At 41.4% G+C, this 20,071-nt stretch overlaps 1 protein-coding gene across 2 annotated transcripts in view; it reads left to right on the top strand.

Annotated features, from left to right (window-relative positions):
* The window catches only part of cobll1b (cordon-bleu WH2 repeat protein-like 1b), a 170,061-nt gene that overhangs the window by 117,903 nt on the left and 32,087 nt on the right, over positions 1-20,071 (top strand). For both annotated transcript variants that reach the window (XM_073047431.1, XM_073047432.1), the window contains exons 3-8: positions 2,271-2,475; positions 5,851-6,079; positions 8,184-8,225; positions 8,969-9,060; positions 10,146-10,382; positions 13,024-13,162. In XM_073047431.1, the coding sequence (XP_072903532.1) occupies positions 2,271-2,475; positions 5,851-6,079; positions 8,184-8,225; positions 8,969-9,060; positions 10,146-10,382; positions 13,024-13,162 (944 nt within the window). The remainder of the gene's footprint in view (positions 1-2,270; positions 2,476-5,850; positions 6,080-8,183; positions 8,226-8,968; positions 9,061-10,145; positions 10,383-13,023; positions 13,163-20,071) is intronic.

Raw genomic sequence — 20,071 nt, 5'->3', positions numbered from 1 at the left:
ATGATTTATTCATCCTTTTTGCTGGTTACCCTTTGTCAACTGTGGATATAATTTGTTTTTAAAAGATGAACAATAAACTATTAATTCCAGCATGTGATCAAACTATCCTTGCCTATTTAACATTAAGCTTCAAAACAAATTTTGCCTCTGCTTTGTCTTTCGATTTATTTGTACCGACCCTGATTATCCGTGGTCTGAAACTGTTTTGTGGACTTGTACAAAAGTTTCATTGCTTTTAAGAATTTTTCAAAGAAATTATATCCTTTGAAAGAAAATTATCCTTGTCTCAATCATTCCATGTATTGATGAAATGCGGATGAAAAAGAAATATTAGACAACAAAACCTTCAGGCATTTTGTTCCATTTAATGTTAATGCTTTATGCATGGTGTAGATGGAATAGAGGAAATAAAAGCAAGATAAAAGTTCTAACACCATTATAAAGAATGTATAACAAGTTCCCTTCTAACATCATCTTAGCCCAGCGGCAGTCCAAAGCGATTAAAACTAATCCCAGATATCATACTTCCTGTTGTCAGGTGTTCTCGATGTGGTCTCCTCTACATTGGTGAGACCCGTCATAAACTGGGGGGCCGCTTCATCGAGCACTTCTGTTCCTTCTGCCTAAAATGGAGCTTCCCAGTGGCCAAATGTTTTAATTCTGATTCCCATTCCCGTTCTGACAAGTCAGTCCATGACCTTCAACCTGATTACATGAATATCAATTCCTCTTTCTGCTTAAAAAAAAATCCCTCCCCCTCTCTACTCTTCTACTCCCCACTCTCGCCTTTTACCTCTTCTCACCTGCCTATCACCTCCCCGAATCCCTTCCTCTTTCCCTTTCTCCTATGGTCCACTCTCCTTTCCTAACAGGCTCTTTCTTCTCCAGCCCTTGATCTTTCCACCCACCTGGCTTCACCTCTCACCTTCTACCTAGCCTCCTTCCCATCCCCCCACCTTTTTATTCTGATGTTCTCCCCCTTCCTTCTCAGTCCTGAAGAAGAGTCTCGGCCTGAAACGTTGATTGCTTGTTTGTTTTCGTAGATGCTGCCTGACCTGCTGAGTTTGTCCAGCATTCTGTGTGTGTTACATCATATTACTTATGACTTGAATTGCTTTGCACACACCTTTCACATAACACTGCTTCTGCATTGGCTAGAAATGTACGTATTCATTTCACTTACAGAAATTGTAAGCATCATTTGCCTTGGTAGCCTGAAGCTTACTTCAGAGTTTTTCCCTTCTCAGGCAGGGGGGTTTGGGGATGGAGTGAAATAAGCTCATAAGACCATGAGATATAGGAGCAGAATTAGGCCATTTGGCCCATTGAGTCAGCTTCGCTATTTTATCATGTCAGATTCATTTCCCCTCTCAACCCCAATCTCCGGCCTTCTCCCTGTATCTCTTCATGCCCTGACTCATCATGAATCAATCAACAAACAAGAGAAAATCTGCAGATGCTGGAAATTCAAGCAACACACACAAAATAAATTAATCAGTGATAAAATGCCTTCACCCTGAATGCTCATTATTTTGCGATTTATCACCTTTGTTAGCTTACTAACAGTCTCGTGTTTGAGCTTTTTGTTCAGGTTTGGTGTAGATTAGATTATAGATTATTAGATTATTTATTTATTGCGATACAGCATGGAATAGACCCTTTCTGGGTGCCTAGCCATCCCCTGATTTCATCTGAGCCTAATCACAGGACAATGTACAATGACCAATTAACCTGCCAACTGGTACGTCTTTGGACTGCAGGAGGAAGTACTACCTTACTTTCCCTTACTTTCCCTTTTCCATTTTCTAATTATGATTTATAATTTAAATTTTTTATATTTATTTAGATTTGTACTCCAGGGAGCGCGAAGCGCAGAAACAAATATCACTGTGATGATTGTACGCTCTAGTATCAGTTGTTTAGTGACAATAAATTAAAGTAAGGTAAAGTAAATTAAAGGAAACCCACGGGATCATGGGCAGAATGTACAATCTCCTCACAGGCAGCGGCAGGAATTAAACCTCGGTCACTGCTACTGTAAAGCCGTGTGCTAACCACTACACTAACGCTCCATTGCTTGGTATCCTTCTCTGTGTGGACTCATATTTAATAGCCTGTCCATTCTCATATCATTTCGGATCAATATTAAAGGATGACTATCAATATATTTGATTGTTATTGTTGTAAAATTGAGCAATTAGTTTGTCAATCTTTTGTTTTGCAGTTTATAATCACGATTTTTAACCTGGAAAAACATCTTTTTTTTCTAGCAAACCTATGAGGGATTTGTTGATTTTCCTTTGTGGCAAATATCACTTAAATCCATCAAGTCACACCATTGAATTGGTGGGAAAAGAGAAGAGTCAAATCCTATTCAAACCCAGCATGCTGATAGGCACATTGGAAGTTGAGAAAGTTATTCTGAAGGAGAAAAATGTGGAAGAAAAAAAGAAACACACTTCAGTGGTACCTGAGGTTGGTTAAACTGGCTGATGTGTAAAATTGATGCATGACACCACTTTGACAAGATATAAATGTATTTATGACACATTAATAATGGTCAGAAACTCTGTTTTAATTAAAAGCTATTGAATTGAAATAGAAAATATGAGCTGCCAAGTATTTTCCCATTTTAATTTAATGTTTAAGCATTTATAGTATTTTACTTTTGAATTTTGTGCACTAAGGATAGGATTGCTTCAGGTTTTTTTTCTATATACAGATTTCTTCCCAGCCACTGGAACTTCCAAAGCAGAAAGGAAGTTTTTCTTATTTCACATGGTCCTTTTTACAAAATCCGTGATTTGTTATATCCAAAGTGGAAAGAGCACTGGACCAAGTTGTACTTAGGATATTGTAGAGCATTATATAGCGATTACTGGAGGTGTAACCCCTAGCACCTTACCAGTATCAGCTCTGATTATTGGTATGAAATACATCATCCAGGAATTTTTGTAATCTAAAAACACCAGAGATATTTGGCTGCTTGTTGTAATGTTCCAGTCTACTGAGAACTTAAGTTGCAATAAGCTTGCATCCATCAAACTATAAACTTTATAAGTCATTTAATCGCATATGTTGTATCTCCTTCAATGTGGTGGAGGTCCCTGGTTAGGAGATGGCTGACCAGGTGCCTTAGTTCAGTTTGCAGATGGTGCACACGGTAGCTATAGTCCACCTCTGGTGGAAGGAAGGAATATTTAGTGTGGTGGATGCAGTGCCAATTAGTGAGTTTCAGTGTGGTTGTTTTGCCCTGAATGTTATTGAGCTGAAGTTTTGGAGCTGTTATTGTCTCTGGAAGTGGATAGTATTCTACCTCAATCCTGACTTCCTGTACTTCTTGGAAAATCTTTGAGAAAGTGACTTATTTGGCAACCTCTAACCTGCCTTTGTAGCTATCTTTTCTGTATGGGTAGTACAACTAATCATTAGTTTGCCACTATCATGGGAAAATGGGCAATGGTGACGTTGCTAGAAGTAAAGGATATGTAGTTAGGTGACTCCGTACTGGACATTCAGTGCCAGTTGCTTGTGTGGTGTGAAATCTACTTGCCCATTTATTAGCCTATTCCTAAATACCCCAAGCCCTCTGCATGAGGGCATGGTTTATTTCATATGAAGAACTGCTATCATAGCTACCTGTTATACTAACATCTTACCTTCTTTTTCTGGTAGGAAGAGTCCTGTTGAGGGAGTTCAGAATGTTTGGGCTTAGTCCTTACAACTCCTGGAAGTGATTGTTCTCTAATTATTTATATGACCACCTTTAGAGAGACTCCTCCCCCTTGTTTCCATAGACCAGAAGACATAGGAACAGAATTAGGCCATTCAACCCATCGAGTCTGCTCCACCATTCCATCATGGCTGATCCCTGATCCCACTCAACCCCATACAGCTGCCTTTGATGCCCTGACCAATCAGGAAACTATCAGCTTCCACTTTAAATATACCCACAGACTTGGCCTGCACCACAGCCTGTGGCAGAGCATTCCACAGATTCACTACTCACTGGCTTAAAAAACTTCCTCCTTACCTCTGCTCTAAAAGGTTGCCCCTCAATTTTGAGGCTGTGCCCTCTAGTTCTGGATACTCTCACTATAGCAGACATCTACCTTATCCAGTCCTTTCATCATTCGGTAGGTTTCAATGAGATCCCCCTGCAATCTTCTAAATTCCAGTGAGTACAGGCCCAAAGCTGCCAAATGCTCCTTATATGTTAACTCCTTCATTCCCGGAGTCATCCTTGTTAACCTCCTCTGGACTCTCTCCAATGACAATACATCCTTTCTGAGATATTGGGCTCAAAACAGTTGATGATACTCCCAAGTGCGGCCTGACTAGTATCTTATAAAGCCTCAGCATTATCTCCTTGCTTTTATATTCTATTCCCCATGAAATAAATGCCAACATTGCATTTGCCTTCTTTACCACAGACTCAACCTGTCAATTAATCTTCTGGGAGTCTTGCACAAGGACTCCTACCTAAGTCCCTGTGTAACTTCGATGTTTCTACTTTCTCCCCAATTAAATAATAATCTGCACTGTTGTTCCTTTTACCAAAATGCTTTATCATACATTTTCCAACACTGTATTCCATCTGCCATTTTTTTTACCCATTCTTCCAATTTGTCTAAATCCTGTTGCAATCACATTGCTTCCTCAGCATTACCTGCTGCTTCATCTTTCTTCGTATAATCCTCAAACTTTGCCACAAAGCCATCAGTTCCTCTATTTAAATCATTTGACAAACAATGTGAAAAGTAGCGGGCCCACTAACCCCTGAGGAACTCTACTAGTCACTGGCAACCAACCAGAAAAGGCCCCCTTTATCCCCACTCACTGCCTCCTGCCTGTCAGCCATTCCGCTATCCATGCAGGTGTCTTTCCTGTAACACCATAGGATTTTATCTTGTTAAGCAGCCTCATGTGTAGCACCTTATCAAATGCCTTCTGAAAATCCAGGTAGATGACATCCACTACCTCTCCTTTATCCACCCTGCTTGTTACTTCCTTGAGAACTCTTAACAGATTTGTGAGATAAGATTTTGCTTTACAGAAACCATGCTTAGTTTGACTGATTTTATCATCGGTCTCCAAGTATCCCGAAACCTCATTCTTAATAATAGATTCCTGCACTTTCCCAACCACTGGGGTTTGGTTAGCTAAGCTATAATTAATCTTTTGACTTCCTCCCTTCTTAAAGAATGGAGTGACATTTGCTATTTTCCTGTCCTCTGGAACCATGCCAGAATCCAAGTGATTCTTGAAAGATCATGCCCAATGCTTCCATTATCTCTTCAGCAACCTCTCTGTTCTTGCATTGCTTTATTTGGTGGGAATACCTTAAGGCAAGTACGTAGTTGACCTGCACAAGGTAATGATGATAAGATAGTGCAGTTTCCCTTCATTCTGGCGGCTTATTGGCACGGTGAGGTGTTCACGGCATTGCAAGTGCTTTCTTTGCCAGGAAAACCTGGCATTGAACCTTGTCTCGATCTGTCTTATTCACAAGGAATGCTAACTGCGATTGATGTTCAGCTCCTCAATCCTGCTATATTTAATGAGCTATTTTGAGGAAGTCTTGGGCATTTTTCTTACATTTGTGAGGTAAGGGAGAAAAGACTGTCTAAACCAGAAGTTCCCAACCTTTTCTATGCCGTGGACCCCTATCGTTAACCTAAACATGTGTGGACCCCAGGTTGGAAACCACTCGTCTAAACAAATTGATTTTATGTTGTCTGATTCCCAAATTTACGTATTGGTGAGGTGGTGATTTTAGTATTTTAAATCAGTGCATCATTATTCCAGCGTCATACTCCTGTGTACATTTATTTTTGTTCATATTTTCAGCAAACAGTGCGAGTGGTGATAAACTACAGGAAAACACAGAAAACCATCGTACGAGTTAGTCCATTTGTTCCCCTTCAAGAACTGATTCCTGTTATCAGCAATAAGTGTGAATTTGATCCAGGCAGCACTATTTTAGTGAAAGACTTTGAACATTTGGAACCGTATGATTTGACAAAAACTCTCAATGAACTTGCTCTGCGAGAAGTGTGCGCGGTGGATACCAGCGTAGGTATGTACCTGGCAGTAGGCAGTTGATGTGATAACACAAAAAATGTATGGCTTTGATTGTTTTTGTATAAACTAGAAACATAGCAATATTAATAGAGCAGTTAAAAAATTTGTTTATTGACAAAGTTCTTCAGAAAAATGCAGTTCCCATTCTGCAAACGTTCAATGTTATCCCTCCCTCCCTTCATCTACCTACCCATCCATGCACCCATCCATCCACCCACCCACCCACCCATCCATCCACCCTTCCGTCCACCCATCCGTCCTTCCACCCTTCCTTCCACCCATCAATCCATCCATCCGTCAATCCATCCGTCCACCCATCCATCCACCCATCCGTCCACCCACCCACCCACCCTTCCTTCCACCCACCCTTCCATCCACCCTTCCTTCCACCCACCCTTCCTTCCACCCATCCGTCCTTCCACCCTTCCTTCCACCCATCCATCCCCACCCATCAATCCATCCATCCATCCGTCCACCCACCCGTCCTTCCACCCTTCCTTCCACCCATCCATCCCCACCCATCAATCCGTCCATCCATCCGTCCATCCATCCGTCCACCCACCCGTCCTTCCACCCTTCCTTCCACCCATCCATCCCCACCCATCAATCCATCCATCCATCCGTCCACCCACCCGTCCTTCCACCCTTCCTTCCACCCATCCATCCCCACCCATCAATCCGTCCATCCATCCATCCACCCACCCGTCCTTTCACCCTTCCTTCCACCCATCAGTCCATCCACCCACCCATCCACCCATCAATCCATCCACCCACCCATCCACCCATCACATGGAGAAGGTCATTCCGACCCTTCGAACTGCAGCATGTATCAACTCCCAATTTAGTTTTAGCACAATGAAGGAACAACTTGCAATGACCAATTAAACTACCACCTAGAATTTCTTTGGACTGTGGGAGGAAATCAGAGAACCCAGATGAAACACATGAGGCTATGGTGAAAAAGTCTGAACTCCTTACAGGCAGCGGCAGGAATTGAACCCAGTCACCTGTACTGTTAACCACTACATTACTGTGCCACTCAATGTTAATACCAAATGTTAGTCTGATTGATGTAACAGTTTTTTTCTTGCATGAAAGTAAAGCTGAATTACAGCTCTTAAAAGATGCTAAGAGAAGGAATAAAGTATTAAGAGGGGAGAATCAAAGGATTGGCCAAATAAATTAGTCTTAAAGATGTTTACAGGGAGAGAGATTTACAGTGGAATTTAATAAGATGGACTCCAGAAGATTCTGCCACCATTGAAGTACATTTTAAGGCAATAAAAGAGGTTATAAGTGTGGATAGGCAATACCACTGAATGACATGCACTAAGGGATGAACAGTTTACATTCACAGCTTTGGAGATGCTAAGCCAATAATATGTGGTCAAGGATGTGTGCAGAAAGGAAAGTTTTTGGGCTGAATTTATGAAGCAAAGTGGAAAGTCAGCTAGGAGTGTGTGAAAATAATTGATATTGAAGGGGGCAAAAGCATGGATGAGAATTCCAGTGACCAATGGGGTGGGTTTAAGCTGGCTGTGGTGTAGTGGCCTCAGCACCAGACTTCAAGGTGAAAGGTCCCAGGTTCGAATCCAGCTGATCCCTTGCACACTTTCCATCCGTGCTGGGTTGAACATTGAGTAAAAAAGTCAAAAATGGTACAGAAATGGTAAAAATGCCACCTGATACGCCACAAGGCACAGAAAGGAACAACAACAGTGGGGAGGGGTTTGGCTGTGAGCAGAGACAGCTGATGTGATCAGTCCGTGAGTGGGAGTAAATGGGCTCAGAACGTAAGGGGGATCAGTTATTGCACTGAACAAAGTGAAGTGAACACGAATATACTTGTAGTCACCCAAGCAGAGATACAGAATTAGCGGCAAGATTAGAAAGCTGAGTCAGCGAGATTCGACTATTAGGGACAGAGAATTAGTTCAGAAGTCGGGTTCAGTGTTGTCAGCAAGTAGTACTTGGCTTATTTGATTGATTATTGCTAAAGGGCAAAAGTTAGTTCTTTCTATGAGCATTTAATATGCGAGCCATAACACTCCTAGATGTTAGATCCTAGTAATTAAAATTCTCTCTTTCACATTCTTTAGAACATCCCCAGCCTGATTTTCAAGGTGGATCCCATCAGCAAGGTAATGAAATTTTTGGCCATTAATCCATGAAATTGTACAGTCCATGGTTTTTAAAGTTTTTTTTGGATTTTCTTTAGTATTAAGTTGCACTTTGTCTATGTGTTTCTTACTTGTTCCTCTTTCTCTTTGTCTTATATTTTTTGCTATGCCAGTAGCTGGCTTTATTTCACTCCACTCCCCCGTTTGTCACACACCAGTTTGTTAGTATTTGCACCTACCTTTGTAATCTGTAAGTAAAGGAATGTGTAGCAGTACTTTTAAGCTTGGTTATCTTCAGTGCAGTTGTACATTTTTTTTTGCGGTGCTTGAAGCTTTTATTAATTTAAGAAAATGAAGGGAACATTTAGTTAACATTTAGAGAATGTTAATTAGTGTAAAGATGCTTGTTCAAAATATACACAGAGCACTATATCACAATAATCATAGACCATGATACATGTCCAACCCTCCATCCATCCATCCATCTCTCCCTTCCCAACAATCACCCAATTTAAACCAAACCGAATTACAGGGTAATTTACAATGACCAATTAACTTACCAACTAGTGGATCGTTGGACTGTCAGAGGAAACCGGAGCACTCGCGCAAGCCCACGCAGTCATGGGGAGAACAAACAAATTCCAAAAATGGACCCAGGTCACCTGTGCTGTAAAGATTAATGCTAACCACTACATTACTGTGCCAGAACTTCAAATGAAAAAAGACAATTAGTATTTACTTCATTTTTAAACTACTGTTTTCAGAACAGCCGCTGGTTTCAGGAAATTCAAATCTGGAGAAGGAAAACAAAGGCTTCTTCAACATTTTTAGGCTGAGTAAGAAGAAACGGGAAAAAGTAAGCATTTTAAATGCATGCAAATTATATTACTGCTGCTTAATGTGTAGCTGGTTCAAAAACAGCAGCATCAGTTCACTGCACCTGCTGAATAGTGCTTCTGAATAATTACATTTAAGAGTTTAAAAAACTCCCTGTTCAAGTGCAAACATATATTATATTTAGAATGTATTTTTGGTGAGCAGAATTTTGCTATTTTAATTAAATTATCAAATGGAAATACTAAAATTACAGTTGCACTTTCAGGAAAGATCCCACTTTCACCGATGAAACATTGTTCTTGAGTAGATAAATGCAATTTTCAGTTTAGTTATTGCAATTCCTAAAATAATAGTGCATTCTGGATATGCTGTTTTCTCAACTTTATATACATGTCTTTAAGTGTGTGATTGTAGAGGGGTACAATTAAGGATTAGTAAGTTGTTACTCCATAATTTGTTTGTTTTAATATTTCCTGATTTAGTCTGATTTCCAGTGTTGAATGTTTTTTTTAAAAATTGTAGTAGAAACGTTAGTTCAGAATGAGATATAATTCTTTGGGATTGGAGAACAGTACTGTATCGCAGTCCTTGGCACACATACACAGTATAACCAGGGTGCTGAAGTACTGTAGTAATTTTATGCATTGCACTGTACTGCTGCAACAAATAAAAAGCAAATTCCATGACATAAGTGAGCGATAATAAACCTGATTCTGATACGGGTCTCTATTGTGGACTGAAGGTGGGAAGGGGGCAGGGAGAAGGGGAATCACAGTTGGGAAAAGTGGGGGAGGATCTTGCCTGGTGACTCAGGGGTGTGTCTGCACTCATGTTAACACTCCCCCCAATCCTTCTCTGCCACCTGTCCCACACCCCTCCTGTGGCGCTCCACTCTCACCATTTCCAACATCCTTTGCTCTCACCAGATTTACAAACTCGCTCTCAGCTCCACATTGATAAATGCAGCACTGTGCCCTAGGTACCCCAGCTATCTATCTATTTATCTATATATATATATACACCGAAGACTTGCACAGTGCTGTATGTTCGAATAGAAGGTGGCAATTTTAGAAAGTGAGCTCTTTTTTTTGAATTTTTTTTTAGCCAACAAGTGCTCCAGCAACCCCATTAATAAGTCCACAGAGACCATTTGGTATGAGCAGTTCGAGCGCCTATTGCCCTACGTATGAATCTAACACGTTACCATCGGACCTGCCAAAGAAAAGACGAGCCCCTGCCCCACCACAGAACGCTCCACAGACTCTTCCGAGAGAATCAAGTCAGAAAGCATCAGCCAGACCTATGTCTTGTGTTTTCTCAGATGTTCCCGTCAGCGCACAGGTTGGTGAAGCAGTTGTTTCTCTTGTATTGCTGTGATTGTATATTTGATCTATTTAAGATTTCTCTATCCTGTCATTTGTTATGTGCGTTTAGGACAAGCAAACTGGTTAAAACCTAACATGCATTTACTGAGATGGGTGTGATTTACTAGCATTTCTTGAATCTGGTGCTTGTGATCATTTTTCTGACTGCATGATTGTTTGTGGTCATGTTTATTTATTGAGACAGCATGGAATAGGCCCTTCCAGCCCTCTGAGCTGCGCCACCCAGCAAATCCACTGATACAATCCCGGGACAATTACAATGACCAATTCACCTACCACTCGTGCATCTTTGGACTGTAGGAGGAAACCAGACCACCTGGAGGAAACCCACATGCTCACTAGGAGAACGTACAAGCTCCTTAGAGGCAGCGGTGGGATTTGAACCCGGCTCTCTGGTACTACGCCACCATGCTGCCCCTTGTGATCCTTTATCTTGTCAATTCATAGGAATTATAGCACGACCTTTCCCATAACACTTTGAATCAATTTTCAAACTTTTACATGCCTGAAGCAATAGTGAACGAATAAGAACTCTTTTTATATAGAATCAGAGGAAGATAGCTAGCTGGTGGTTTACTGGCATCAGCACCGGGCTTGGAGACAAATGGTTTCCGGGTTTGAATCTGGCCGGTCCCTCGCGTGCTGTCCATCCGTGCTGGGTTGAGCGTCAAGCTAGCAACTTGCCCTTAGACAAGTGCTTAGGATACGGCAAAATAAAATCGCCGCCGGAAACGCCATAAAGTGCGAGAAAGGAACTACACCAAGAGAAAGATAGCAGACATCAGTAGCAAATGAGCAGAAGTTCACAGTCGTGTTACTATTGCCTCTCAATTCATAGACGTCAAGACTTTATTTAAAGTTGTGAGTGTGGGAGGGTGGTTGGAAGAGGGGAGAGGGGTGTTTGCTATCTGTGGGCTTGCCCTTCTCATGTGAATGCATGGCCCAGTCATCACTCATGGTCACTGCCTTGTTAATGGATTGCAGTAGTAACCTCGGGAGGACTGATGAAGCCACTTTGTGAGGTACACCTGCTTATTAATGCCAATGTCTAATCAGCCAATCGTGGGGCAGCAAGTTGATGTAGTTGTGGTCACGAGGTTCTGTTGCTCAGCCCAAACATCAGAATGGGGAAGAAATGTGATCTCAGTGAGTTTGACCGTGGAATGATTGTACCAGATGGGTTGGTTTAAGTATCTCACAAACTGTTGATCTCCTGGAATTTTCATGCACAGCAGTCCCTAGAGTTACAGAGAGAGGTGCCAAAAAAGAACATCCGTTAAGCTGCAGTTCTGTGGGCAAAAACACCTTGTGAATGAGAGAGGTCAGAGGAGAATGGCCAGACTGGTTCAAGCTGACAGAAGGGCAACAGTCACTCCATGCATTACAACAGTGGTGTGCAGGAGAGTATATCTGAATGCACAACATGTCAAACATTAAAGTGGATGGCCTATAGCAGCAGAAGACCATAAACATACTTAATAAAGTAATTGTAGTTCTCTCATGGGGCTAGCACAGATAGCAACCATATGGACATCTGGGTCAAATATTGAATGGCCCTTGACAATAATTAGTAGTGGGCTGAATTAGTTGTTTCACTCTCTGTACCATCTTCTCCTGAGGTTGCAGAAGGGTGCGGAGATGAATGGGAATATGCTGTTGAAAATGGCCCTGCCTTAGTACATTTGGAGAGGCAGTTACCAGGAGCCCTGAGGTACATTTCTCCCTCCTACCACCCTTATTCTCCTCCGCAGATAGTCAATTTGACTGTACTGCAGCATCTCAGGAGCATAAGTGCCTTTGAGAGCTGTGCGTATTCTTATAGAGTCATCGAAAAGAACAGCACAGAAACAGGCCTTCGACCCATCTAGTCCATGACGAGCCATTTAAACTGTCCACTCCCATCAACCTGCATCGGCACCATAGCCTTCCATACCCCTACCATCCATGTACCTATCCAAACTTCTCTTAAACTTCAAAATTGAGCTTGCGAGCTGGCAACTCATTCCACGCTCTGAGTGGAGAAGTTTCCCCTTAAACTTTTCACCTTTCACCCTTAAACCATGACCTCTTGTTGTCATCCCACCCAACCTCAGTGGAAAAAGCTTGCTCGCATTTACCCTGTCTGTTCCTCTCATAATTGTGTAAACCTCCATCAAGCTCCCTCTCAGTCTTCTCCATTACAAGGAATGAAGTCCTGACATATTCAGTTTTAACTTCTAACTCAGGTCCTCCAGTCTGGCAACATCCGTGTAAATTTTCTCTGTACTCTTCCAATCTTATGTTTGTCCTTCCTGTAGTAGGTGACCAAAACGGCACAAAATTAGGTCTCATCAATGTCTTACACAGCTTCAAAAAAATCCCATCGACTGCACTTTGTACGTTAAACTATGAAGGCCAACATGCTTTATTCTTAGTCGGTCACTCTGATGCAATTTCTTGCTGACTGATGTTTCATTTACTGGGTCTACCCTTTACGTTGGTGTATTGTTATATTTCTTCACAGAAAATAGATTTTTCTTTATTCTATTATCCTTGTAGACTCGTTAAAATGCCTCACTTTCCCAACAATCACTTTGCCTTCTGTTAATCTCCTTAAGGATGTGCCAGGTCGATGCAGACAAAGGGCAGGGTCACTGCCACACAGTGATGTTACCACATCAAGTAACCCAGCTATAAAAAAGAAACGAAAGGCTCCACTGCCTCCAAGCAAAGCACCTGAAGACCAGAAGATCCCAGGTAATGAGAAAGGTTTTAAAATGTTACCGTGCAGCTTCGGTCTTTGTACAATGCAGTAGAGCTCCAGTAAGATACCAGAGGTGCAACATAAATAGTTTAGGATTTCTATATTATGAAGTAACTGCGTATAAAGGAAATTAATAGTATTCTGTAACTTTAGCTTTTTGACTAAAATGGATTCTAATTTGCAAATTTTTTAGCTTTTAGGAAAATTAATATGAACTATTGCCTTAGTATAACCTGAATATATGGTATTAGTACTTAGTGATTATATAATGTATTTTACACCTTTGGTTCCCGCTGGGCGCTCAGCTCTCACCTGTGGTTCCAAGTAGCTGTTTGCATATGACTTCAACCGCTTTGACAGCTGGGTAAACCAGCCGAGAGTAGCTGGCGCCCGGGGAGAAAGAGGGGCATGCAAAGTCAGCTCTGGCAGACTGGGCGGGTCAGATCTGCGGCGCCCTGTGGAGAGCGAAGGGCATGGCCATCCACTGCAACCAGGGACGACCCCAGTTGGCGATGCTTGTTTGTACCCCTGGACCGGGACTTCTGAGCGGAGAGAGTGGAACTGCCCCAGAGCAAAGGCTTTTCCACTTTTAACGACTTCTGCACGTGTTTCCTGTCATTGTCAGACACAATGAACAACCACCACCGCTCATATTGCCTTAGAATTCAGTGATTACATAATGAATTTTCCAGATCAAAGCTTAGATACAGCATCAAGCACCAGTCTACGCCAATCCCAATGGTTCTCCTTGCCCTCCCATTAATGTTCTCCTCCTTTCAGCCCCTACCCCCCCCCCCCCCCCCCCCACCAACCGGCTTTGTTTGCTTGGCACCCACCGACACTCGGGGCGATTCAGTGGAACCGGTTAACCTACTAACCTTTAGCGACAGGAGCAAAAGTGCTTCACAGGTTTCTGGGGCAGTGCAATACCAGTGAACGAAGCATAACTTTAACATCGGGTCAGATCGAGATGTGATTGTGGGAACTTGACATGTTGCTTAATTGTAAAATAAATATGCAGAACTAGTTTATTTGTATTCAGAAAATATGTTCCAAAATTGAGTTCCTTTCGAGGTCAAAATAAACAATTTGAATGCAGTTGCATTTGGCTTCCTGTCAACTTCTCACAAGCCATCTGCTTCGTAACATGGTATGATTTTAATTAACTTAGGAAAACACATCTAAATGGAGGCAGTTGCTTTTAGCACGGTGACCTGAGGGATGGAAACTACATCTTATGTCAGATTCATTGTTTATGTTATTGAGATACAGGGCAGAATAGGCCCTTCGAGCCGTGCCACCTATCTATCCTCTGATTTAATACTGGCCTGAGCACAGGATCGTTTACAATGACCAATTAACCTACCAAGCCGGTACTGTGGGAGGAAACCGGACGAGAAATGGAGCCTGAAGACTCACTCAACAATTCAGGAATGGGTTCCTCCCCTCTGCCGTTCAATTTTCAAATGGATATTGAACCCATGAACACTACCCTCACTACTTTTTTGCACTACTTGTCTAATTTAACTTAATTCATAGATTTTATGATTATGCATTGCAGTGAACTGCTGCCATGTAACAACGAAGCTGGGCAGCTTAGTGGTGTAGCGGATAGCACAACTTCTTATGGAGCACGCAGCCTGGGTTCCGTTCCCGCTGCTGCCTGCGACGGGTTTGTCTGTCCTCTTGTGGGTTTTCACCTGGTGCTCCGGTTTCCTCCCTCAGTCCAAAGTTGTACCAGTTGGTAGGTTAATTGGTCATTGTAAGTTGTCCTGTGATTAGGTTGGGTTTAAGCTGGGGGTGTGCTGGGTGGCGTGGCTTGAAGGGCCAGGGGGTATTCCACACGGCCTCTCAAGACGTAAATAAGTAAATGAATTTCACGTCATATGCCAGTGATATTAAACCTGACTGATTCTGAAGAGCAAGGACCTTTTGATTTCTGTCCTTGTATTGCTGAAGATGGCGAGAGGTCAACATTTTAGAAGACAGGAGGTATTGGATTATTTGAGACTAACGCATGAGTCAATATTGTTATGTTAGCATTAAATAAAGTACTAACTATGCCTTTACTGTAATGCAGTGTACATTTCTGAGCACCATACTGTAGGAAGGATGTGTTAACGCTAGAAGGGGTACAAGCGAAAACTTTGAAAGATGTCGCCTGATTAGAGAACTTTACCAATGAGGGGAGAGCATTGCGGCTGAAGCTGTTTCACTTTGGAACAAAGGAAGCTCAGGGCAAAATAAACAGCCTGATCAAGTCGTGATCAAAGGACCGGTTTCATTAATGGAAAAGTCTATTGTAATGTACAATTCATTTAAAGTAATTATTAGCAATCTGAGACTTTCTTCCACCCTGAGGATAGTAAGAATCTATAACTCACTGGCTGAAAGAGTGTTAAAAGCAGAAACACTTGCCAAATTTAGATTTATTTTTCTGTACTCAAGTTATCTGATACCTAACAAGTATTGAACCATGAAATGGAAAGTGGGATTAAGCTAGTTTCCTGACTTGCATATACCCCGTGGTTTCAATAGCAACAACTCAAGGCATAATTTTCAATTATTCTGAAGATGTGAACAGCACAATTTTTTTGTGTTCTTTTCTCTCACTCCTCTATTGGAATGTGCCGTTCTTTCGTCACAATGTCAAATGGCGCCACCTGCTGACATATTGTGTGAGTGCAGGGACTTGGCAGAAAACTCATAATAGTTGCTATTTTATGGCACACAGGAAAAAATACACAGAAGAGGATCTGGTGGTGTATTGACTGTGATCATTCAGTCATTTTGTATCTGTACCTCATATTTCAGATTCAACTGTAATCTAATTTCCAGATGAGCATTTTTAAAAAAAACAAGTTAATTTGAGAAAAAAGTTCAGAGAATTTCTTATATATCTGAAATTTGTTTTTTTTTAATACATTTCAGTAGATAGTAGTGATCATAGTTTGCATGAGCTAATATGCCATATATCTGTTTTAACATAACAGCCTCTAGAATTTTCCTAACTTCTTTCTAAGTATTTGGTGCAAACCAACACACTTTGACTAAAACAACAATTTAATCCAGAAATTGGTGTTACTCTGGCAAAAATAAGAATTTGATTTCCCTATTTTTTAAAATTCTGCCACATTAAAAAATTTGTTCCAGTATACAGTGTGCATCTGGATGCATGATGGCTTGATGGGGCGGCATGGTGGCGTAGTGGTTAGCACAACGCTTTACAGTGTTCAATTCCCACCGCTGCCTGTAAGGAGTTTGTACGTTCTCCCCTTGACTACGTGGGTTTCTTCCAGGTGCTCTGGTTTCCTCTGACATTTCAAAGATTTACCAGTTGGAAGGTTAATTGGTCATTATAAATTTTACCGTGATTACGCTAGGGGATTGCTGGACGGTGTTTATCATGGGTCGGAAGGGTTTCTCTGTGCTGTCTGTCAATAAATAAATAAAATTGGCAATTGCTTTCCTCGTTGACCACAAGAGACAGAAGAGTGTTGTGGACCCAGCTCAGTAGATCATGGAAACCAGCGTCCCCTGCATAGACTCTGTGTATGCTTCTCGTTGCCTCTGTAAAGTAGCCAGCATGATCAAAGACCCACACAACCTGGATATTCTCTGTTCTCACACCTCCCATCAAGCAGAAGATGCCAAAACAATGCATGTACCACCAAGCTGAAGAACAGCTTTTGTCCCTCTATTACAAAATTATAGTCTTTATTATGGTAAGATTGTCCTCACAATCACACTCAACATGAGCTTGTATCATATTATGTAATTTCACTGCACTTTCTGTAACTGTAATACTTCATTCCGCATTCATCGTTTGGTGCTACCTTCTTGTACTGTTCAAAGTTCAAAGTAAATTTTATTATCAAATTTCATATGTGTCACCATATACAACCCTGAGATTCATTTTCAACAAATCTATGGAATTGTAACTATAACAGAATCAACCAGAATGCAGAAGACAACACTCTGTGCAAATGCAAAATAAGAAATAGGTAGGCCTCCGTTAGTCTCGATAGACCATGGATTTGCGCCTTGGAAAGGTTCCAGGGCGCAAGCCTGGGCAGGGATTTTTTTTAATGGAAGACCGGCAGTTGCCCAAGCTGCAAGACTCCCCTCTCCAAGGGAAGGGCATTAGAAGAAAGAATAATATAAATAAATAAGTAACAACTATCGAGAGCATGAGATGAAGAGTGCTTGAAAGTGAGTCCATTGGTGTGGAAATATTTCAGTCTTGGGGCAAGTGAAGTTATCCCCGTTGGTTCAGGAGCCTAATGGTAACTGTTCCTGAACACGGAGCTGTGAATCCTGAGGCTCCTGTACTTTCTTCCTGATGGCAGCAGTGAGAAGAGAGCATGAGCTGGGGCACCTAATGATGGATATGGTTGTCCTGCGATAGTGTTTCATAGCGATGTGCTCAGTGGTTGGGAGGGCTTTACCCGTGATGGACCGTGATGAAGTGATCTTAATGAACAGCATGCAAGGCAAATACTTCACTCGACCACCATATCTATAACAATAATTAAGCTAATTTTCCAAATTTAGTGTGTCTAGAAACTTCTTCATTTAAATGCTTAAAGGCTCAAAGTAAATTTATTGTTGGTATATGTCACCATATACAACCCTGAGATTCATTTCCTTGATGGAATACTCAATAAATCCATAAGAGAATAATAGCCATAATAGAATGAGTGAAAGAGCACAACAGATTGTGTGTTTACGCAGTGTGCAAGCCCAGGCTGGGGCGGTCATTCATTGCCTCAGTACCTGTAACAGTGATAAACTAATTTATTGAATTTTGTGTGTCTAGATCTTCTTTCCTTAAATGCTTAAAACAAATCACTTCAAAGCTGATGTATTTTTGGTGAAAAATAACCAAGTTAATTTGGTTTCCATTATAGCCAAGAGTTTTGGGCTATTAATCTGGTGCCATTTCTCAACCCGTCATGGGGCACGGAAGCAAGTACTGGGCAAAGTATTGTTGATGAGATCTAAGCCTATTCTTGAACCAAGTTAAAGTAGTTCTTATTAGCTTGATTATCTTTAACCTTAATTATCTTGCCCTATAGTTATATTGTTTATGAAATGTTAATGTTTCTTGCACAGGAGTATTCCTGTCTGTTTACAGTTCTCAGCATTTGTTAGCTATGTGATTGGTATTAGCACTTTCAGGTGCATTTCTGTCAAATATAATCTGTAAATAGAACCCCCTTTGGAGAAGATTCACAGAAAACGTTTAAAATGTTCAGCTATTATCGCAAAAAGATATTAAACTAAAATCTTAAACTTGTCTCCTCTATGTTGGTTATACCTGTCGTAGGTTAGGGGACCACTTCGTCGACCAGCTCTGCTCCACTGGCCAGAAGCTGAACTTCCCGGTGGCCAAACATTTTTAATCCACTTCCTATTCCTGTTCCGACATGTTGGTCCATGGCCACCTCTTGTGCCAAGATGAGGCCTCCCTTGTGGTGGAGAAGCAACATCTTATATTTCGCCTGGGTAGCCTGCAATCGGATGGCATGAATACCAATTTCTGCTTCTTATATAAAAAAAACTCCCCCCCCCCCCCCCTCCAGTCTTCCTCTATTCCCCACTCTGACATTCTACTTCTGCTCACCTGCCTATCGCTTTTTTGTGGGTCCCCCCTTCCTTCTCCCATGGTCCACTCTCTTCTCCTAGCAGATGCCATCTTCTCCAGCCCTTGACCTTTCCCTCCCACCTGGCTTCGTTGATCACCTTCCAGCTAGCCTCTGTCCCCTCCCTCACCTTTTTATTCTAGCATCTTCCCCCTTCTTTCTCAGTCTTGAAGAAGGGCTTTGGCCTGAAATGTCAACTGTTCAGTTCCATGGGTACTGCCAGAGCTGCTGAGTTTTGTATGTGTTGCTTTAAACTGAAGATAAGTCTATAAATGTATCAGCCACACAGCTCCTTGATCTCGTCAGTCCATTAGGAATGATAGGAATGCTAATAATGCATGTTTTACATGTACTTCACTGAGTTTCTCCAAACTATATAAACCCTGAATATTTGTTTATTTTCCACTCTACCATAACTTTGGAAGGTAGATTGCAGAGCAGTTTAAACCTTCGGATGATTTAGAATATTGTTTAAATTGTTCCCCTGGTTATTTTGTTACCATTTTTTTGATTAGGTTTCTAATTATTGAAAAGTGCTTGCACCATATTTTGCTCCTCAGACTGATTTAATAAAATCTTTCTAATCTGCTACTGTGTGACTCAATAACACCAAAGGGAATGGTGACTGTTGATAAAATTTAACTTTTTCCCCTGATAGAATATAACTGTTCAGTATTTTTGAGTCTTGAGTAGTTATTATTGAAGTTGTAACATCACGCCCAATATAATCATTTCCCTTGTATTGACAGATGTAACGCCAAGAGTTCCTGTAAACACTGTTGCAAATCAATCTGAAGGCTGAAATTTGCGCTTCTTACCAGAACTTCTAAATTTTCCTCACATTTCACTTTGTACTGATGAAGTTCTGTACAATATAAGATATTACCCTTCAGATAAAGCCTTCAACCAATATTATTGTGCAAGTTTTAAGTGCCGGGGTGGGGTTGGCGGGGGTGCAGATGTAGTTCATGCACCTGTAAGCACTGGTGATTCCATACCACTTCTCTCCTTGGCAACATGAATAGTGTTACACTTGTGTAATGGTTTACGTGTGCCTGGAAATGTTTTGGTGTAAAGAAGAAAGCAACATGGTTTTTGCTTATGAAGATAAAAAGCAGAGGAAAACAAAGCATAATTAGATAGAAATTTCCTCTGCTGTTTGGAGGGCTGTGATATTAAAGGGAATTAAATAGGGAGCTTCGGAGAATATGGGCAAAAATGGTGTTGGAAGGACAAGGAGAGGTGGAGATTTTGTTT

Source organism: Hemitrygon akajei, chromosome 5, assembly GCF_048418815.1.
Source record: "Hemitrygon akajei chromosome 5, sHemAka1.3, whole genome shotgun sequence".
In the NCBI taxonomy this organism is placed as follows: domain Eukaryota; kingdom Metazoa; phylum Chordata; class Chondrichthyes; order Myliobatiformes; family Dasyatidae; genus Hemitrygon; species Hemitrygon akajei.
Note: the sequence above shows the minus strand (reverse complement) of the source record. Positions and strands in the feature narration are given on the sequence as shown.